Here is a 9911-nt window from a genome sequence, read left to right as displayed (position 1 = left end):
ACGGCCTGCTTCGGCGCCTTTAGGATTTTGTTCTTGAAGAATGTCCAGCCTTCCTCGACTCCTTTGCCTTTCAGGAGTGCCTCCCCAGGGACTCTGTCAACCAGGCTCTTAAACAGGCCAAAGTCTGCCCTCTGGAAGGGCAAGGTAGCAGTTCTGCTGACCCCCCTCCTTACTTCTCCAAGAATCAAAAAAACTGTCATTTCATGATTGCTATGCCCAAGATGGCCTCCAGCCATCACAATTTGTTGATTTCATCAACAAATATCTAGATGCTGATAATATAATGAACAGCAATCAATGCGCTTTCCTGGAAAATGGGTCTTGTTAAACCAACCTGTTGTCTTTTGCTTTTTGGCAGGGGGGAAACATTTCATGATTGCTATGCCCAAGATGGCCTCCAGCCATCACAATTTGTTGATTTCATCAACAAATATCTAGATGCTGATAATATAATGAACAGCAATCAATGCGCTTTCCTGGAAAATGGGTCTTGTTAAACCAACCTGTTGTCTTTTGCTTTTTGGCAGGGGGGAAATTGGGTTCTTTGTTTTGGTTTTTAATAAAACACACCTGGCTGCCAAAGACAACTGTGATGCTATAACATAGTGCGATTTCTCCAAGGTATTTGGCTGGTATTATATGGAATTAACAAGGCACACATTAGAGAGATTAAATCTGCTTCACTGACAGATCTCAAAATGTAGTTGTTAATGAGAAGATATCATTGAGCAAGGCCACCGGTAGCAAGCGCTGATTCTTCTTCAATGCTATTTAATATATCTACCAACAATCTAGGTAATAGAAAATCTCCCCTGGTAAAGACTGCAGGTGGCATAACACTTGGTGGGTAAAAAATATTACAGAAGGAGCTCTTTTAGCTAGTTATCTGCATGGCTCAGTTAGATGGTCTCAAGCTAGCAGCAGTATTTTAAATGCAAAGTAATAAATGGAAGAAGCACAATCGCAGGCTGTACCCGCATAGCAGCAGCCTTGCTCCCCTTAGAAAGTCAGGCACACAGAGGAGGACATAAAGGAGGCCACTCAGAGCTACACAACATGAACTCTCATCGCAGTGTGGTGGATAAAAGGTCAATGCAATATTGGATATATAATATGAGCCCTAACACTGAAATGAAAACAAGTTGAAGCTGGGAAGAGAGAGTGCTGCTGCATACAGCGTTGGCGAGATGAATGCAGGTCTTGGGTCCACGCATCAACATGTGGAAATATCAGCAGAAGTTCAAAGGAAAGCTGCAAAAATGAACCCAGGTCGCAAAACAAATCTTTGACATGAAATTTAAGGAGTTTATCAAAGAAAGGCTGAGAGGCGACTTGATCACTGGGAGCAAGTGGAAAAGCTTTCAGTCTCTCAGACAAAGGCGTAGCAGGTTACGAGGGCTGGAAAGTCAAGTTACACACCTCACCCTTGAAGTGAGGCACTTTCCCAACAGCAAGGATAATTAAACAAAGAACCAGCGAGGGAGGGGGTGAGCTCGCCAACACTCCGTGTTTTTAAGAGGAGATTAGATACATTTCCAGGAGAGATGCTGCCTGGGGAAAAGTCCGTGGCCTGCGTATACACAAGCTCAGCTTAACTAAGCACAGAGATCCCTTCTGACCTTAGTCTATGAATCTATAAGCTCCTCATTCCGCTCATTAGCATGGATCACGAAAAACATGGTTTAAAAGCAGCAACATAAACAACTTAAAAATTAACTGCACGCTATTGATCTCCTCTCACCAGGAATCACTCGATACCAAATTTGCTGGGAAAAATCTTGACCGCATCGCTTTTATTTTTATCTGCGCTGTTTCTACATGTTAGTGACTAGGGAACGTGATGGCTTTGAGCACGGGGAAAAGAAAAGCATGTGACATTCCCCACGTGTGCAAAATTAAAGGTCCCTCCAAATGGTTTTTAATACCGAGTTAAGTCACTTTTAATGAAAAACAAAAGATAAATTGTTCAGGTCTCCAGCTCACAATCAACAGAAGAGCAAATTGAGCATCATTTTCAGATTAAGCCCAGCCTGATGGAAGCCAACAAGAAATTTGTGTTGACCTAGAATTAACCCTTTGAAGGTTGGTGACAAGTGGGCAAAGAGCTACAGTAGGCCTGAAGCACTTCAAAATTCACTGAGAGGTCACACACAGGTCTTGAACATCTTCCACGCGAGGTGTGAGGGGAATATTTGACATTTCCCAAACATCGGGCAAGTGTATCTGGTTTGCCACATGGACCCCATCTCGGTTGGGCAGCCCCTGTTCATTTGCAGGACCTTTGGAGGCGGCAGACAGCACCTGACAGGGATGAAGAGCTGGGATGATCACACCTAGCCGTGCCGGACACCTCCCTCCAGGAAGACTTGCAAAGACATCCCTCCCCTCCAGCGCTGGAGCGTCCTCCCTTTGCGGGCGGCGCTCTCCCTTCCCGCAATGCCCTTCAAGGGTTTATTTTTCCCTGAGCAAAAAGAATACTGAATGCGTTTCTGTGCATGATTAAAAATTCCATATTCTGCTTGCTTAGGATGCAGGCGGCGTGCAAACAGGCGTGTGCTACAGAGAGCCTCCACGGGGCAACAGCAGCAGCGTGATGGTGCCAGCAATAATTCTAGAGCAGCTAATTTAGTACCGGCAATTCCCAACAGACACCAGAAAAGCATTTTCTTCCTCCTCCTCTGACTGTTAACCAGTAAGATTTATTAGATGGTTCTGCCGAATGGAAATCTTTAATAAAACTCGGACTCGGGCTGAACAGCACAAAAACAGGGTTGGTTTGTGGATTTTTTTCTTTATTCCGCCCCCCCCCTCTTCTTTTTAAATAAGCCCTTGTTCTTGAACAGCGAAGCATGGTGACTCCTGTGCTTCACTACTAGGCATTGCTAATGTATGGCACCAGCCGCAGACTCCCCAGCTGATTCCTTTCCTCATTGCAGAGTTCATGGTAACTCCAGGCGCTGGAAGGGGTTAGAGCACAGCTTGTTTGGACGGATATTCCCAGGTGAAGCTATTACGGAGCACGGTGGGAAAACTGAAATCTTCCAGCGTGGAGACGTGTGGCTGCAACTGTGCTCCACGGACAGCCGATGAGAACTGCCGCACCAGACTAATAGCAATAATTTCTGTAGCAGTGGATGATACGAAGGATTTCAGTGGGCATTAAAGCGTAACTGATAAAAACAGAGCACTCGGGCCGTTACTGATGTGCAGTGGACTTTGGAATAAAACATTGCTGTTTTTCCAGCAACAAGTAACGATGCCACATGATGGTTTTGGATCATTAACAAGCGAAAGCGCTCACGGAGTAGGGGAGAATATAACTGGAGCTTGGCCAAAACACCCACACTAATAATCCCGCCAAGAAGTGGCATGATATCCTCCTAATTGACCATGACTAATCTGGACCCTCATTTATCCATCTCATTGTAAAGATGACACCTCTGGCAGCACCACATGGCTGCCCGAGCTCGAGCCCTCTCAGACATAACAACCTGGCTGCCAACCCGGCCACAAACAGCCAGACAGGTTGTCAGCACCGCTACCGAACTCAGGACGACGCTTTGGCACCCTGAGCACCACCACCCATAGGGGCAGCGGCGATGCCTTTCACTTTGGTGTTGCAAACCACCCCACCGGTTTCACTAGAAGGTCCCCAGTTTAAGCAAAAGGTTACGGGGTGCTTGCAGCTCTGCCTGGCAGCGCCCGGAGCCGCTTCCCGTGGTAGTTGGTACCTTGCAGGCTTCTCTTGTCCTAGCGCTTGCTCTACTCGCTTGACGAGCATCGTTCAGTTCCACCTCCAGTAAAGCCCTCCTGAAATCTCAGGGCAGGAAGGAAATCCATCCACTAAGAAACATGGGTATTTTTTTCTACTTCTAAGCAGATTCTGTGTCTATCGAACTGATAATATTTAATAACCTTTATGGAATGGCTCAAAATAAATTAGTGAGCCTGTGTGCATGCATAGGCAGGGGTGAGGGGGGAAAGGAGCTTTGTTTGTGGACTCAGAAGATATTAAGTTTCAGGGAATCAAAACATGCTAATTCAGCTGTTTCAAATCTCTTTTACAACCCTAGACATTACAGTACTGGATTAATTTTTTTTTTCTTTTTTAACATTTCCTGATAAGGCTGATGTGATCTTTAGGACTAAGCAGGAAATTTTAAAATAATAATAATAATAATAATAATCAAAATTAACAAACTTTGCTGGTAGTCCCACTGCTTGGTGCTATGTCCAGCCATCACAACTGGGAGAAAGAAGGGCTCGAGCAGGAGCTCCCAGGCACTTGGCTCTCAAACACTACAGAAGAGAAGCACTGACATCCTCCACTTTGAGTTGCTTCCAAATTACTGCCCATCGGGAGACTCCCTGTAAGATGCTTTTGAATGAAGAGTGGCGGGTCCATAACGCTCATGGTGGGAAGGTGGCCACCAAGTGAATGGCAGCAGAGCTGCCTCAGCAGGGCCCCTGGCTCGGGTGCACCAAGCCCTGCTGCTCCATGCCTGAGCTGGAGCACAGGTAGGGCAGGGTTCGCAGAGACATCGAGTGGTTGAGCAGACAGCAAGGCTGATGCCCAGGTATGATGAAAAAAAGTGGATTAAAAAGCAGTGCAAAGACAAACGCAGCAATGAAGGCAAATCAGATCCTGGGCTGCATCCGTGGGGGTGTTACTAGCTTAGAGATGTGCTCATCCCATCCTGCTCAGCGCTTGTCAGGCCACACAAGGAGTACTGTGTCCACTTCTGGTTCTCACAACTCAAAAAAGACATGGACAGACCCGAGAGGGTCCAAAGGAGGGCCACAAAGATGATCAAAGGGCTGGAGAACCTGCCCTGAGAGGAAGGACTGAAGGAGCTAGGTCTTTTCTCCCCAGAGAAGAGAAAGCTCAGGGGGGACCTCACACAGTATTCCAGCACCTAAAGGGTGACTACAAGGAGCACGAAGGCTCTCTCTTCACAAGCAGCCACATGGAGAAGACAAGGGGCAATGGGTACAAGCTGCACCAAGAGAGGTTTCATCTCAATACAGGAATTTTTTACAGTGAGAACAATCATTCACTGGAACAAGCTCCCCAGGGACGTGCTGGAGTCCCTCTCACTGGAGGTTTTCAAGATGCAATTAGATGGGATAGATAATCTCATCTAGTGTCCCTTCCCCATAAAAGGTTGGACCAGACGATGTTTTGAGGTCCTTCCAACCTGGTCTGTTCTATGATTTTATGATTCAGTGATTCACTTTGTCCATCAAGTCCATCAAGGGCCAGCTGTCAGAGAGGGATCTTCTCACCCACCTGTTTGCTCAAGCTGAGGAAGGGCTGCAAGATGGATAAGCAGAGAAGAGATTTAAAGGGCGTTCAGATTACACAGGCACCCCCGCCATGGACAGCCAGGTCCCCAGGCAGCCCTTGGTGCCCCTCAGCCTCGCTGGGATTTTCTTAGGAGCATGATTCATGGGCTCGTGGAGGGCAGCAGATGGACCAGACCAGCGGTGGCAGTGTCAGGGGGATGGTCACGGCATGATCCTCTGACACCACTCATGGTTTGGGCAGAGAAGGATGCCTGGGCACCTCGGGTGACTTGGCTGCGGGGCTAGAGGTGAAGCCGCTCTAGTAAACCACAGTAATTACCCAGGGAGTAGAAAGCAGGGTCGTTAGCCTACTGGTTAATAATTTGCAAAATGCTGAAAAGCATTTTCCTGGAAGGAGTGGATGAAGTGACCTCCATTTTGACTCTGCTTACCTTCACCCCGGGGGTGCTGCTGGAGAGACAGGCTCCAGCTGCTCCTTAGCTGGGGAGGTCGCTGCCCCCGAAGCTGCCGGAGGTTTTGTGTCCCCACAGCAAGGCTCTGCGGCGCGGAGCTTCCTTCCTTCCCAGGCTCTGACAGCCTGTAATCATTTTCTCTCTCAGGATTAATGGCACCGAGCAATAAACTCGCATCCTAATTATTGTAATTATTTCTTTCTTTGTACGTCAGCCTTGGTAACGATGTTTTTACAGCTGATGGGATGGAAGGGAGGGGAGAAAAGAAATACCATCACAGCAATGAAGAGAGAGCAATGAGCACACTCCTTTCCACTCACTTTCCTCAAGGTTTTAGAGCCCTCTTGAGTTTCCTATTCCCTAAGGTCCCAGAAATTAGCAATGATTGTCCTAATACAGCAAAGTAGCAGCAATGTAGGACTAAATTCCTAATTGATCTTAAGTACCCGCCTCCCACTTCAGTCCCGGAGATGCCTGAACATCTCCCAAGTCCCCTGCACGCGTTAAGAACCCGCTGCGTACTTAGAACTGCCTATTTCTTGGTAGCAGGAGTAGCTCACTTTTTCTTAACCTTGGGCACAACTCAGAAGCCAAGCATTGGGCCAATCTTATCTATGGGAATTGCATATGGAGGAGGCAGAAGCTAATCACCATTTAGAAGTCCTACAGTCTTTCAGAGGGTGGAATTCAGCATTGGTTTTCCCCAACATCATGATGGGAGGCTAAGGTATTGAGCTGCTTGTCTCAGCTGCCAGCCGTGAATTTCTTCCAGTGCTGTATCCCAGGTGCTGAAGAACAAGAGCAACATTTGGCCACCCACGGCAACCCCTAATCCAGAGCTTGGGTGGGGAGGAACCTGGGCCCAGGAAGGTGAGGTTGGCTGCTCAGACCGTGGCAGCAGCTCTGGCTTAGAGTAGCTGCTACTAACCAGGCTACAGAGGAGACTCTGCTAGAAGAAATGTGGGCAGCTGAGATGCTACACAGGAATTTGTAAAGCGCCTGCATCCCCGTTTAGCGACCTAGCACTAGATGCCCAAGGGGATACTGGGCACTTACAGTCAGACCTCAGCTATGCAACGCACAGCCAGCTTGGAAGGGCTGGTGGTTGCTTGGATCCTGTTCCCAGGGTCACCTACAGCATAGATAGAAAGGTCTCCACGCAGAGCCCTCCCTCTGGCCATCCCCTTCTTCCCGTCCAGATCAAAAGCGCCGTGCAGAGCAGCCTCACGGGTGACAAGCAGAAGCATTAGGCAGGCACCGTACATAAGTGGAGATAGCCACTAGGGCCCTCGTCTCCTGTGCTGGTGCGAGGTGCTGTCATCTACACCAGCATGCCCACACCAGTAGATTAAAACTTAGCTGAGGCCATTCATGGGCAGTGGACCTTGATCATCAGTGCTAATGGAACAAGCCCCAGGCTCCGTGCTCCACAGCAGCATTTCTTTTAATTACCTGTTATTGATAGCTCTGCAGCCAGATCTTTCTTGGGGATCTTTTCTTCTTTGTTTGGGAGTTTGTTCAGTTTTTCTCGCTTCAACCAAGAAAATTGCTAAATTAATCCATTTGCTGCCCCTCCCCCCACCCCACAAATTTCATGTAGGGGTACTTTTTTAATGACTGATGAGCATTTCATTAGTGAAACAAAGCAGGAAAGCTACTCTGTACCGCAGTCCATCTCTGAGATTGGACCCTCTTCCATCTGGCACATCCCAAAGCATATCCCAATTCAGATAAGCTTCCATCTCCTTCAGCTTCACAATTAATAAACCAGAATGAAACACAAACAGCAACCACTACCCCATGGCCTCATTTCTAAACTCTTGCCACATTGTGACTATTTCAGCATGTGGCAAGACCATCCTCCCCCCCTCCCCATGCCATGTTCTGCAAGCCGTAATTCCCAGCCTGCCTTGCTTTTAAATAGGAACTTGCTCCAATACAGAGGTGGGCTTCCCATCCCCCAACAAATATCTTAGTCCTAAAGCGTGGTTTAATCTGAGTGTTTGTCTGATTTACTGGGTCAGCTGGTCCTGCTGCCTCCACTCCCTCCTGGCCATAGGGACCCAAGCTCACCCTTCAGAGGTGGGCTCCTCTTTCAGAGCAGTCTTTCAGGATGACACTTGCTTTACTCAAGTCCTTGTTCTTCCCCATTTCTCCCTGACGTTTCAGAAATAATTACCAGTGGTTCAGTAAGTTCATTAGCAAACTCCCTTAGGACCCTGGGCTATGTATCATCCAGCCCTGCTGATTTGTGGATAGGCTCTAATCAAGTGTTTCAAGTCTCTCTCTCCTTCCTCCTTTCAGATTAACAGTTATTTTGACAAGATTCTCATTATTTCCTATTTTCTGGCGGTACCCAGGGACTAGGCTTATTTGAGTCCTCACTGTTGTCATTGTGGGTTTATTTTTAACCTCAGGCTCTACTTCTCCACAAGGACATCAGAGTTTTGTGTTCTTCAGAAACACGTGGTTTTGTCAGTGCCATTTTAGTCTCGGTTCATCCTGGTCCTTCCAGCCCTCTCTCTCTTTTGCCTTTATCACTTTTCATCCTCTTCCCGCTGCTCCAAAATTAGCTAAAGCAATAACTTTGCCTTTACCAAGCCTACGGGGTTACTACCCCTCTCCAGCTTCTTAGATATAGGCCACCTTCTTGGCTGCAATTAATTTCTCATCTTCCCCTCCCTCTTTTTCTCCCTGCTCTCCTCCAGCGTGCACACCCTCTCCCAGTCTCCCTTTTCCTTCCCAACACAACCATCCACCGGCTGCTCTTGGAAGGGACCCAGCCACCAGAAAAAGCACTGCCAGCCCCATCCGCCTTAACAATATCTTTAAATGTTAGGGGGCAAACCCAGACTTCCCAGCAGATAAAAAGCAGAGCTGCCCCCACCCTTGGGCTCCCCGCACTCAGCGGGAAGGCAGTGTGGAGAACACAGCAGCCCCACATAGGCTTTCCCCACCCAGCTGCCTGCTCCTTCTGTCGTCCTTTTGCCCTTTCCAAATACACACACATGGGAGCCCAGCCCCTCGTTGTCCATCTTCATTAGCCCAACACGAGAGTCATGCCCTGTGCACAACTGCTGGAGAGGCCAAGGGGTTAAGTGGAAGGAGGGAGGAGGAAGAGATGAGGCCGAAGGGCAATTTTTCTTTCAAATACCTCTCACACCAATGTGCCATCCCTCCTATCAAGAGCCTACGGACCACAGGATCAGCCCAGCCTCATTATCTTTGATTTGCAGGAGATCATAGAATCATAGAATGTTTTGGGTTGGAAGGGACCCCTAGATGTCTGAAGTCGAACACGTTTGTTTTTAAAAAGCAGTAAGGGTTTTTTTTGTCTTCTTCAGAGGCCAGCATGTAGCTCCCCTGCCAATCCCTCAGCTGTGCATCCCCAACCATCAGATTCGTGTGCCCCGGGTTGGCTTTCTGCTTGACACCAGCCCTCCTGGGTCAGCAGGACCTCCAGGCTCCCACACCAGATCACGAGCATGGAAGGGGCTGAAGCAGCAGAGCATTTTTTTTTTTTTTTTTTTTTTTTTTTGAGGTTTTTCCCCCCCCCCTCTGCAGCATTCATTGATAATTAGAGGAGTAACCCGAAACAAGGGTCTATTCTAACTGAGGCGGCAGGGACCCCAAATTGCTTGGGTTGCTTTTGCATGTGCATGGTGTTACAGGGACGCGCCATCCTGCTGCGTTTGCTGCAGATCCCATACGTGGGCTGGAGAGACACCTTACTTGGACTAATTTCTGTTGTTTAAATTAGAGACAACGTTTACCCACCTGGCAGGAACACAAATAGGATTAATTTGGGGGAGAGAAAGGGAGAGGGAAGAGAAATGCCCACACAGCTTTATATAGATAAGAATAAAAGATGTATTCGTGGTTTACTCCTTGTTACAAAAGAAAATTGTTGGGTAAGAAAACTAACTTTTTTTTTTTTTTTTTTTTTTTTTTTTTTAAATAAAATACAGCGCTGTGGTTCTGGATGGAAAAATATATGCCACTGGTGGGATCGTTAGCAGCGAAGGACCTGCCCTAGGAAACATGGAAGCCTACGACCCTAAAACAAATACGTGGACACTTCTACCAAATATGCCCTGCCCTGTTTTTCGACACGGCTGCGTAGTAATCAAGAAGTACATTCAGAGCGGCTGA

At 47.7% G+C, this 9911-nt stretch overlaps 1 protein-coding gene across 1 annotated transcript in view; it reads left to right on the top strand.

Moving 5' to 3' along the window:
* Positions 1 to 9911, top strand: part of KLHL29 (kelch like family member 29) — a 76487-nt gene extending 66576 nt beyond the window's left edge. Inside the window, exon 10 of the mRNA XM_009642525.2 lies at positions 9728 to 9911. Within this exon, the coding sequence (XP_009640820.2) occupies positions 9728 to 9911 (184 nt within the window). The remainder of the gene's footprint in view (positions 1 to 9727) is intronic.

The sequence above is a fragment of the Egretta garzetta genome, unplaced genomic scaffold (genome assembly GCF_000687185.1).
Source record: "Egretta garzetta isolate BGI_Z169 unplaced genomic scaffold, ASM68718v1 scaffold87, whole genome shotgun sequence".
In the NCBI taxonomy this organism is placed as follows: Eukaryota; Metazoa; Chordata; class Aves; order Pelecaniformes; family Ardeidae; genus Egretta; species Egretta garzetta.
Note: the sequence above shows the minus strand (reverse complement) of the source record. Positions and strands in the feature narration are given on the sequence as shown.